General features: G+C 47.2%; 1 protein-coding gene across 3 annotated transcripts in view; it reads left to right on the top strand.

Moving 5' to 3' along the window:
- RGS11 (regulator of G protein signaling 11) overlaps window positions 1–12,701 on the top strand; it is a 350,999-nt gene that overhangs the window by 316,640 nt on the left and 21,658 nt on the right. For 2 of the 3 annotated variants that reach the window (XM_063934814.1, XM_063934815.1), the window contains exon 18: window positions 11,589–11,743. The exons of the other annotated variant lie outside the window; for it this stretch is intronic. In XM_063934814.1, coding sequence (XP_063790884.1) covers window positions 11,589–11,743 — 155 coding nt within the window. The remainder of the gene's footprint in view (window positions 1–11,588; window positions 11,744–12,701) is intronic. 3 annotated transcript variants of the gene reach the window in all.

Genomic DNA, 12,701 nt, shown 5'->3' with positions numbered 1-12,701 from the left:
TCTCCTGCTGCCATACAATAATGCGCACCCTCTCCTGCCTGATAACCCCTACTGTTTCCGATGTGACCGACAGCCTATGGTGATCAATCAAGCAGGATGTACTGTATGCATCCTTACTGTTTTAAAATGGAAAAGAGTCAAGCTTTACATTTTTAAACACGTCGGGTGATCCACGGAATCACCCCAACCATAGCGCACAGTCAGGTAAGACATGGTATTTTATGCTCAGGTGCTTTGCTCCTCCAAAACCCATGCATGGATTAAGGGTCACATGGGCCTGGGGCTGAAAATTATCAAGGGCCTATTGCAGGAGATGCCCGTGTGCAGCCTCCTCCGCTCGGGCTCCCTCCTTTCTGCCAGCAGCAGCGCTGTAGAGTCTTAGCATTAGAGGGCTCAGACTTTACTGCGCACGCGCAGATCTCCGGGAAAATGGCGTGGCGGACATTTTCCCTGTGATTTCTCTACTGCGCATGCACGGAACTCCGTGAACATTTCTGCTGCACTATTTTCACAGTGATTTAACAGAACGTTCCTTGTGTTACACAGCAACACAAGGACCGTTCTCTTGAACAGTGGCTCTATTTCCGGTTCTATTACCCAGAGTAAAATACCAATACTCACAGGTAGTTTATTACTGTCTCTACTGTCCCCAGATCTATGCACTCAGCTTCATGTATTCCATATGATAAAACATTAATACTAATCCCTCCAGAATTCCAGGAGAAAATAGATTTCAGCCAATTATCCTAGCTGCAATTAAGAACACTGTATACAGTACATCTGCTTTAGTTCTGTGCGGGGAACTCATTGTGCATTCGCTGCAAATTAGCATCATTGTAGAAGTGATGTCTGAAACATTTACAGACCGTAGATGTGCATAATATTCTTTAATGGTAATTAAAACATAAACCCTAAGACTATTTCATCCTCGGCAATAGTGCAATATCGGGCTGTGGATTGGTGTCCAGTGCCGTGACCAGGCGAAGACCATTTCCATTCACTTTCAGGGGTGTATTCAATAAGTACTGTTTTCTCCACCAGTCGAAAAAACTGCACTTTTCGCCCGTTTTTAGGTCGAATTTACATTCGACCTATTCAATGCCCATTCCGTTTTTTCGACTGGTAGAAAAATCTGGCACTGGTGAAAACCACGTGTATTGGCGAATTCTCTGCCGATACAGGTGTTTTGGTGAATTAACAGGTGTTTTGCCCATTTTTTGGTGCAATTTGCGCCCCTGCCGATTAGACAATAAAAAAAAGTGAAACTGCATGGGCGAAAATGGATAAAAAAATGAGCGAAAACGTTCGCAATTGCATACCCTGTGTCGAATTAGTGCCATTTTTTCCACCAGTCTAAAAAATGTCACTTAATTGAATACCCCCTCAGTGTTGCAAATATAACGGTAGGTAGCACAGAGTTGTGGTGAGGGTCTTGCTGTATATTCCAAGGATTTTGGGACGCTGTTTATTGGAAAATACTATGAGGGGTTTCATTATGTTTTATCGACATGAGATTGTCAGCACTATCCCAATGTCGACATGCTTAGCATATCAACATTGACAATGTCGAAATTCAGCATGTTAAAACTGCCGAAATGTCGACATACTCAGAATGTCAACAAACAGAGAGTCCTGGCGGTGTGGCGATCACTTACCAACTTTAAGCTTCGGCTGTGCAGCTCTGTTTTCTGGGTCCAGCGGTGCCAGGTGATATAGAGTTCTGGCTGTGTCATCTGATCCAGCAATTCCGTCATTGAGTACTCTAACCCCTATACATAACTCTTCCCCACAGCCTAACCCTAACAGCAGGGATGTGCAGTGAGGTAAGTGGCTCAGGAGGCACTGGCTAGCACCAGAGACAGACTTACACACAATATATGAGCCAAAGGGTTCATGTGAGCATTATACACAGCTGCAGCAGCATATACTGCTGGATATTTGGTGAGTTTTGATCAGAGATGTGCGGAAAAGAAAGGCAGGACTTTTTACTGCAAAGTCTTGACTATAACAATTATTAGAATAATACAAAGAAGATATTTCTAATATATTCTTTATATTTTTCATATACTTTATATAGGCAAAACTCTAATCCCACCTTCCCCCCACAGCCTAACCCTAACTCTCCTGCCGCAGCCTAACTCTAACCCTCCTCCCACAGCCTAACCCTAACTCTCCTGCCGCAGCCTAAAGGTGCATACACACGGAGCGATATAACTGAGCGATTTTGACTATATAGTCAAAATCGCTCAGAAAGTTAGTGCAGATCGCTCCGTGTGTACACAGGCAGCGATAGCGATGCGCGTCCCCGCCAGGTCGCTATCGCTGGGAAAAATAGTCAGTGCAGGCAAGTCAATTTTGGCTATGTCGCTGGGAAAGTTAGTTAAAATCGCTAGAGGCCAGCGATTTTTCCCAGCGATAGCGACGTTGGCGGTGGTGGTGGCGGCGGCGGGTGGTGGCGGCGGTGCGGGCGGCGGCGGGTGGCAGTGTGGGCGGCGGCGGGTTGCGGTGGCGGTGTGGGCGGCGGCGGGTTGAGGCGGTGGTGCGGGCGGCGGCGGTGCGGGCAGGGGAAATTTACCTTTATCTTGCAGAGTTTGGCAGCGGAGCGGTACCAGTTTCAAAAATGGCGCCTCAGCGTCATTTTTGAAATTCAAGATGGCCGCCGCGAGCCAATCACGGCTCGCCGCGTCATCGCCCCGCCCCCTCCCGATGACTTATATAAGTCAGCGCGAGGCAGCGGCTTTCAGTCCGACGGCGGAGGAGGAGCGGAGAAGAGCTCCTGAAGACTGAAGACGCCGTGAAAGTCCTGGATGGGCGGCGGCTATGCAAAAGAGCTTAGCAGCCGCCGCCCACCAGGTGAAGACGCCGGAGCAAGACCCCAGAAGCCCTGGGGAGGTGGCTCCCCCCCAGGTGAAGACGCCGGAAGCCCTGGGAAGGCGGCGGCCATGCAAAAGAGCTTAAAGGCCGCCGCCCCCAGGTGAAGACCCAGTTTAATAAAGGATTTTTTAAAGAATGTGTCTGGTTTTTTTTTCAATATTTTCTTTACAGGTGGAATACAGGTGCCAGCGGGCCCTTTATGTCCGGGCATGCTGGCACTTGTGGTTCTCCAAGTGCCAGCATGCTGGGGCAGGCTTGCTGGGACCTGTAGGCCACCTGTAAAGAACAATATTACTATTGAAAGGCTATCAGCCTCCCATCCACCGCCCACGGATGGGGGGGACAGCCTCGGGCTTCACCCCTGGCCCTTGGGTGGCTGGAGGGGGGGACCCCTTGATTTAAGGGGTCCTCACTCCTCCAGTGTACCCCGGCCAGGGGTGACTAGTTGGGGGGGTAATGGCACGGCCGCAGGGACCAATATAAATGTGTCCCCCGGCTGTGGCATTATCTCCCTGGCTAGTGGAGCCCGGTGCTGGTTTTACAAATACGGGGGACCCCTATGTCTTTTGTCCCCCGTATTTTTTAAACCAGGACCGGACGCAGAGCCCGGTGCTGGTTGTCTAAATATAGGGGAACCCTACTAATTTTTTCCTCTGTATTTTAACAACCAGGACTGGCTCAAAGAGCCCGATGCTGGTTTTACATAGGAGGGGGGACCCCACGCAAAAAATTTTTTTTTTACTTTTAGCTATTTAAATACCAGCCACCCTGTAAAATCGTCCTATATATGACACTCATCCCCTTATTTAAATGAGATAGTCAAAATCTCCCATAGCCAAAATCTCCCATAGCCAAAATCTCTTGCATAGTTATACAAAATCTCTGGTAAAGTTAGTCAAAATCTCCTACTGCCATTTCAAGGAAAAAGTTAGTCAAAATCTCTCATAGTCAAAATCTCTCCGTGTGTATGCACCTTAACTCTAACCCTCCTCCCACAGCCTAACCATAACTTCTCCTGCAGCCTAACCCTCCCACCGCAGCCTAACCCTAACCCACCCTCTGCAGCCTAACCCCAACTTCCACCACAGCCTAACCCTAACTCTACCTCTAAAGCCTAACACTAATCCTCCTCCTGCAGCCTAACCTTAACTTCCCCGGCAGCGTAACCCTAAACCTCCTCTTACAGCCTAACCCTATCTCTCCCCCTGCAGCCTAACCCTATCTCTACCCCCACAGCCTAACCCTAACTCTCCAACTTACAGCCTAACCCTATCTCTCCCCCCGTAGCCTAACCCTAACTCTCCAGCCCGCAGCCTAACCCTTCCTCCACAGCCTAAACCTAACTCTCCCACGAAGCCTAACCCTAACCCTCCCCCCACAGCCTAACCTTAACTTTACCCTCGCAGCCTAACCCTAACTCTACCCCCGCATCCTAACCCTAATTCTGCCTCTGCGGCATAACCCTAACTTTCCCCCTGCAGCCTAACCCTAACTCTACCACTGCAGCCTAACCCTAACTCTCCCCCTGCAGCCTAACCCTAACTCTCCCCTCTCAGCATAACCCTTACTCTCCTCCCAAAGCCTAACCCTAGCTCTTCTCCCTGCCATACCCCCCGCAGCCTAACCGTAACTCTTCCCTCTCAGCATAACCCTTACTCTCCTCACAAAGCCTAACCCTAGCCCTTCTCCCTGCCCTACCCCCCGCAGCCTAACCGTAACTCTTCCCTCTCAGCATAACCCTTACTCTCCTCCCGCAGCATTCCGTAAGCAATATGTTTACAGTGCAGCTACATGCAGAGCTGTGTGTGACTCAGAATTGGGCCCTTTATGTAAATATTATAGTAATTAGTACTAGTCATCAAAACAGGATCAGTATGCGTGACCAGCAGACAGGATGCCAGTGGTCACAATACCGACGCTGGCCTCTCGATGGTCACGATCCCGACAGAGGAGAGGTAAGTAATTTATTCCCCCCCCCAACCTTTCCTAACCTCCCCCCTTAGTGCCTAAACCCACCCCTCCCTTTCCACAGCCTAAACCTAACCATCTCCCCTTAGTGCCTAACCCTAACCCCCCGCCCCCCTCCCCGCAGCCTAACCCTATCTTTCTCCCCCCCTCCCCCCGCAGTGTAAACCTAACTCCCCAGGTGGCACCTAAACCTAACCCCCCCACAGCCAAATCCTAACCCTCCTGGTTATACTCACCTTTTGGATCCCAGCTGTCGGTATTCCGGCGTCGGGATGCTGACCTGTTCGGGACTCCGGCGTTGGTGTTCTGATGTGTGTCAGGATTCCAGCGTTGACGTTTTAACTGCCGGGATTCCGATATTGAACGTATGCCACCAAAACTGTGTTCTTTTATTAGTAGATCCAGACCCAAGTCCCGGTACAAACTGAATATTATATTTTATTTGAATCTTTGGTTCCAAATCACAGGCTAACAAGATGGAGTTGTTTAGACATTTATAGGAAGAGATTCTTTTTCTGTTCGGCTCATCGTCATTCTCTGAACAAAGCAATTCCCAGGCCTCTCACAGCGCAAGTTCTCATTCTGTTCCTGGGTCATTCCCCAGGGAGCTGTTTCTTGGCAGAAAGCAATATGAGCTCTTCCCAACAAAGGCTGTTTTCCCATATTCAAAAAATAATGCATTAAAACTACTGACAAAATATCTAAACCAGCGAGAGGCCTGTGGTTATTCCGGAGCGTTTTGTACTTTCTCATCATTATTTAAAAACAGGGAATGTTTATTTTACAGGAAAGGGGACAATAAACTGAAGTACATGTATTAGTTATTTAAGGAAAATGTGACTAAAATATAATATTCATACATAACTTTTTGTTGTTTCCGGGTCTGCTCACAGGACAGACAAAATAGTGAGGCATGGTGCAGAAATTCCTACTTAGTAATGTCGCGCCTTTCCTTCTCCCCTGTTGGGATTAGCACGGCCATTTTGCATCCATTGCGGCAGAGGACATTTAGAGGTCCAGACATGGAAAGATTGTTGATATCTGTTTATTATGTATGTGTAGTGGAGCACAGCCTAGTAGACACCAGTAGACAACAGCAGGGGATCCGGTCGGGATCCCGGCAGTCAGAATACCGACAACAGCATCCCGAATAGAGCCACCAGCTGACCGCCAGGATCCCGAAAGGGACCCCGGGCCGCCGGAGAGGTAAGACGCGCAGGGGGAGGGTTAGGCTGCGGACAGCGGGGGTTGGGTTTAGGCACCCCCAGAGAGGGGTAGGGTTAGGCTGCTTGGGGGGGGGGGGGGGGGAGGGTTAAGTTTAGACTGCGGGAAGGGTGGGTTAGGTTTAGGCACCACGGGGGATAGTTAGGGTTAGACTGTGGGGGTGGGAGGGTTCGGTTTAGGCTGCTAGAAGGGAGGGCTAGGGCACTAGTAGGGGAAGGTAAGTATCTTCCCATGTCGGGATTCTGATCATTGGGATGCCGCGGTTGATATTCTGACCGCCGGGATATCAATCCCAATCCACCAGCAGAATCCAGACACAGCAAACAGCTCCATACGTAACCATACGTAACCAGAAGTTTGGTTTATTATAGTGTAGCAGTATATTTGTACAACCGTACTCACAGTTACATGCACCCAGTATTCTGGGTGGAGCGGAGCTAGAGCACAGCATACAGAGGACCAGCCAGTGATATGAGGGTAGCGCTGCAGACCAAATGGCGACCATCTTGTTGCAGGAGAATGCTTCAGTTATGCAGCATTCATAAAGACAGTGTGGTAACGCACTCCGTATTTCACCAAATATCTGTTCTTTTTATACAGAATACGGGGTAGCTGTCACACATCAGTGCAAATATGAGCTTTTGATTGTAGCGCAGGGTTTTACAGTAAGCTTTATGGGGTAGTCACAGAGCATACATGGAGATGCTGTGGGAATCTGCATGCCTGTGGAAATTAGACACATTTTGCACCACCTCTGAGGTAGCACTAATTAGCGCTCCCAACTACTTTTGCTAAGATTGTATGTGTTTTACCGGCAAAGTGTATTAATATTAGAGATGTGCGGGGTCGGATTTACCCGGATTTACTCGGATGTACCTGGATCTCAAACCGGCTCCTTACTGGCTCTCAGATGTCACGTGTTTTGGTTAACCAATAAGAAACATCCAGAATTACAACTGGCGGATGGACACCGTGAATGAGCCGCTGTGATTAAAGATTAGATGCAAACTACAGTATGCCATAATACAGTTGATATATTGGGCAAATGGCTTCTCTCAGTGTGTATACTGTAGCTACCAGATTACCTTGATTCCAGACACTGATTCTAGTGAAATCAGTAGGGTCATACACCTGAGTGGCGATTGCCTGCATATTGTATTGATTTGACACCAGTGTTCATGGGCAGATTGAACCAAGATTCAGTCATTTGGCTCTTGAGCCTATTCACTAGCAACAGTGACACCTGCAGGTTAAAATGTGCAGCACACTGAAAAGAAAACGGCGTAGTAACACCATAATACTATGCTCAACTGGACTTTCAAGTTTAGTTTATGCACAACATACAGTATTTTAAAATAACATTTTCTTGAATTACAAAAAAAAAATATTAAACATAGTTGTTGACGGGTAAGTAGGAAATAGTACAATGGTTTATGCACTGTGGCTGGAATTGACAGAAGTGGGTTTTAATTCCCCTCCCCCCTCCTTCCAGAGAATTCCATCATACTGTAGTTCACGCTCAATACTCATTGAGCAGCCCCTATGACTTGATAAGTGTATATAAAAATAGCACACACGGGGGCATGGAAAATTACTGTAAAAGCCAAACAGGCGCAAAATTCCTGATGTTTGTTTTGATTATCATAGTGGTGACTTGTTGGCTTACAGAAAATATCTATTTAATCACGGAAAACACAATCAGGGTTTGGATAATGGGGGTAATTCAGACCTAATCACTAGGCTGCGAACAGGTCTGAACTGCGCATGCGTATGCACCGCAATGCACATGCGCAACGGACCGCAGCAACGGGGATCACCAGCCAGTGACGGGATGGTGCGATAAATCCGAACGCACCGGCGACCGCAAGGAGATTGACAGGAAGAGGCCGTTTGTGGTTGGCAACTGACCGTTTTCAGGGAGTGTCCGGAAAAACGCAGGAGTGTCCAGGCGTTTGGAGGGAGGGTTTCTGACATCAGCTCCGGCCACGATCATCGCACTGGAAGAGTAAGTCCTGGTCTGCGATTAGTTTGTGCAACGATCCGACACATCCGAACGCACAAATACACAGCAAATTCCCCCTCCCCCTGTAGGCGGTGACTAAAAAACGCACCCTAGCAATCAGGTCTGAATTACCCCCATATTTCAGTGGGGGTAGTTTACAGAGTCCCAGGGCAGATATTTTATTGTCTATTGCAAAAGTAGCCTATCAGTTGATTAGGAGTGAGGCACGAGGCATTTTGTGATTGATTTGAATTGATAGGATGAACATGTTGTCAACCCACAAGCCAGCAGCCTGAAATCATTTACGTGACAAGTTTTCCCCACACAGTCTCTTGTAAATTATTTTCTTTCCATGGAAATAATGATATGTTAGAGCAGTTATCCCCATAAATGAACAGAATTGGGTATTCCTGGCAGCACTCCTGATATTCGGCAGTAGAAAGGGACTCGCTATAACCAAAAAGGAGCATGGCTTTCAGTTAAGTGTAAGGTGGCTCTAATCGGCTGAGCAACTTTTAGGTGATATATATAGTATGTCACAGCTCTCATTTTACAGTTTTTGGAGCCTTAGCTTGAGGTAATATAACAGTGCAAGGGTTCTTTTTTTTTAAATCAAGTATTTTTTTTATTGTTTTGCATGAGAAAAGAACATAAAATAAAACAATACAAGAAACATTACTAAGAAACATCTACAAAATCAAAGACTTGCTTTATAAGTAGTTCTTCAAACTATTGCGTTATGTGGATATAGGACATAGTCGCATCCACTCATCAGAACAATATAAAACAGACATAGAAGAGAAAACAAAAGAATCAAATGTCGTGCTGGAAATCAAGGGGAGATACTGAAGGGAGGCGAGCCGGGCCGTATCAGAAGCAATGCACTGGGGCAATCGACACATGTATACATTGTTTAAAGTAGGGGGTTAATAGAGTATGGAGAGTACTTCCAAGGAGCCCAAATCTTATCAAATTTCAATAAGGAATTACGCTTAGTGTACATAAAGCGCTCATGGGAAATGGTAGAATTTATAAGGGCAACCCATTCAGGAGATGACGGAGGAGCATGAGCCAAGAGTCCAAGGGTTCTATTTATCAATAATAAGTATCTCCCAAATGTATGTATGTATGTATGTATGTATGTATGTATGTATGTATGTATGGGGTACTGTAACAGATATTCCCATTTTTCGCTTGCAAGACAACTCCCATAGGTTTCTTTGGCTGCTTTTTGGCCATAGTTACCAAGCTCCAGGATGCATTCTGGAGTTTGGTCCCAGTAGCTGACACCTTTGTGCTACTTTCTGTAAGAGTTTCCGGGTGTCGTATTTGTAGAATCCCTCCCTGGCACTCCCTACTCGCCCACACATGGACAGACTGCACTGTAGGGACGTGCGGTGAGGTAAATGGCTCAGGAGGCACTGGCTAGCACCAGAGCTAGATTTACATGCAATATGTGAGCCAAAGGGTAGATCTGGGCATTATACACAGGTGCAGCAGTATAAACTCGTGCCTCTGCTGCCATAGACTTTTTACTCCAGAGTTTTGGCTATAAAAATGATTAGAATAATGCAAAGAAAATATTTTAAACATATTCTTTGTATTTTTCATATACTTTATTCAGTCAAAACTCTGGCAGAAACGTTAGTATGAGAGGGAAAGGTTCTGCCTCACCCCACCGCACGTCACTGGCCACTGCAAACACAGTAGCGTGTACGATTCCCAGAGTATATGGGGGTCATTCCGACCCGTTCGCACGCTGCGGTTAATCGCAGCAGTGCGAATAAGTTGGAACTGCGCATGCGCAGGCGCGAGCGACGCCGCGTACGAAGAAAGCGGTCGTAGCGGCGACCGCAAGAAGATTAACAGGAGGAAGGCGTTCCAGGGGGTGTCAACTCACCGTTTTCCGGGCGTGGAGATCCCAACGCAGGCGTGTCCAGGCGTTTGGAGGGCGGATGTCTGACGTAAATTCCTGGACCTTCATCGCTGGATCCATCGCACTGGGTAAGTAACTGCAGGACTGGTCTTGTTTTACACAAACCTTTTTTAGCATAGCAGGGCTGCACAAGCGATCGCAGCCATGCTATGCTAAAACACACTCCCCTATAGGCGTCTAGTTGATCGCACGAGCAGCAAAAAGTTTATACGTGCGATCAACTCGTAATGACCCCCTATGTCACTGCCAGTGTAGAATACATTCAGGCAAACATTAATTCCCTCCTCTATGCATAAGGCTACCTTGGGAGAAAGTCCAGCCATTGGCCACTCCCAGGCACTAAAAATTACTTCCAGGAGACCTGCTCCAGGTGCTGACTGCTCCCTTAGTCTGGAAATAGGCTCCAGAGGGGGTAGGGAGCTGGACCCTTTAGCACCAGTTTCCCTGATACCAAGGCTGGAGCCTTCATGTCTACAGTGTAGTAGTGCAGCAGTTTGTGGGCTGTATACTTACCAGCTCTATAAATACCTCCTGTGTTAAAAGTAAACCTGGGATGTGTACTGTAAACTTCAGGGTGTTGGCATTTACAAGCGAATTGCAATTGTTGAGAGATGTATTGTGTTGTGCTGGCAGTCTGCCCACTCATTGCAACAGTGAATGTATTTTAATTTTTAATAAGTTCATAAAAACTGTAGGCACACTCAGTGCATTACAGCACTGAGCTACAGCAACATAGGGGGTCATTCCGACCCGTTCGCACGCTGATTTTTTTCACAGCCGTGCGAACGGGTGTGAACTGCGGCTGCGCGCGGGCACCAATGCGCATGCTTGTCGTTGCCCGGCGACGGCCGTCGCCAGGCAGTGACCAGAGCAATGAGAGAAGTGTTCGCAGCGGCGAATGTTAGAAGATTGACAGGCAGAAGGCGGATTTGGGTGTCAACTGACCGTTTTCGGGGAGTGGTGAGGCGAACGTGGGCGTGTTCAGGCGTTTGCAGGGCGGGTGTCTGACGTCAATTCCGGGATATGACAGGCTGAAGTGATCGCAGTGGGTGAGTAAGTCAGAAGCTACTCAGAAACTGAACAAAATGTTTTTGCATAGCTCGGCTGCACAAGCGATCGCACCCTTGCTATGCAAAAAAAAAACCTCCCCAATAGGCGGCGTCTATCTGATCGCACGGGCAGCAAAAAGTTGCAGCGTGCGATCAACTCGGAATGGCCCCCATAGTGCAGAACATGTGGGATGTGTTACCTTAATTTCATACAGTGGTGCTCCTGACAACACTCTCTCTATGTATCATTGTGAAAGGATTCTCACACTGCCACACTGTGCTGTTATTATTGTTGAGATGCTCTGATTGGCTCTGTGTTGTCTAACCCCTCCCACTTTAAACTTGCTAACCTATGGATTCTCTGATTGGCTGTAGGTTCTTCTAGTCCAGCCCTTTTCGTTTCCTGCTTGTCCATATGTCTCATGTTAAAGAATGAGTCCATTTGGTATTCTGACTTTGGTCCATTGCACCATGGAGTTTCACCCTCATCATTGTCATTTGTGTTTTTTGTTTTTTGTTTGTTTCATTTGTACAGCTGTCCCCGTTAAGCAGTCCCTTGGCTAAGTTACCTGGAAACCTCTTGCCTGTTTGCTATGAAGAAACGCAGTCCTGCTCCTTCTACAGCGCCTCCTCCTCTCGCCCGGATGCCTCTCCCTCCTTCCCGTCTCCCAGCACGAATGGCTCTGAGAGGTTTAACCCCAGTTACTTTCATCCTTTTCTTAGTGGACTTTGTAGTAATAAGGCGCAAGCATCGATGACATGCACTCACCATTTTGTGTCAGATCTTTGCTCAGTTACCTACAGTAATTTGAGTTTTTATTTGGAATATGATGCCAAATTCACTCATAATGACGCTTATTTGACTAGTTAAATTCCCCTACATCTGAATGGGAATAATCCCGCTAGAAGTTGAAAGAAAATGATCACACCTGATTTTAAAATATTTTGTGTCAAATTTCAATCAGTCTTAAATTTATTTACTTTCTAAAAAAAACTGCATAGTCCTGATGATGTATTTACAGTGACCATGCTGCCCCCACACATCAGAGGCAGCCATATTGTAGACCAGAGGTTCTCAAACTCGGTCCTCAGGACCCCACACAGTGCATGTTTTGCAGGTAACCCAGCAGGTGCACAGGTGTATTAATTACTCACTGACACATTTTAAAAGGTCCACAGGTGGAGCTAATTATTTCACTTGTGATTCTGTGAGGAGACCTGCAAAACATGCACTGTGTGGGGTCCTGAGGACCGAGTTTGAGAACCTATGTTGTAGACTGAACCAATGTTCTGGCAAATAGGGACCATCTCCACTGCAGGGGTCACTGAGGCACTTTCTCTTCTAAGGCTGCGCCTTCTTATTACAATGTCTCTCTGTATTTGTTGCTGAATAGCGGGGCTTGGCAAAGCGCATGGCCCTGTGACGCAAACCCATGTGTAACTGCTATTGCTAAATGCTGGGCCGGATGTACATCATAGGTACCACAGGACAAGTATGGTCTGCAGAAAGTAGTGCCGTCATGAAAAAGAATTGTCCTTGCCTGGTAATACAGTAAGTGCATTTAGCACTGCAGAAGTAGGGTCAGTGGTAAATGGAAATATATAGGGTTTATATAGAGCCTATAATCCTGGTGTACCTAAGGGGTGT

This window comes from Pseudophryne corroboree, chromosome 7 (genome assembly GCF_028390025.1).
Source record: "Pseudophryne corroboree isolate aPseCor3 chromosome 7, aPseCor3.hap2, whole genome shotgun sequence".
NCBI lineage: Eukaryota > Metazoa > Chordata > Amphibia > Anura > Myobatrachidae > Pseudophryne > Pseudophryne corroboree.
This window is presented reverse-complemented; position numbering and strand designations above follow the sequence as displayed.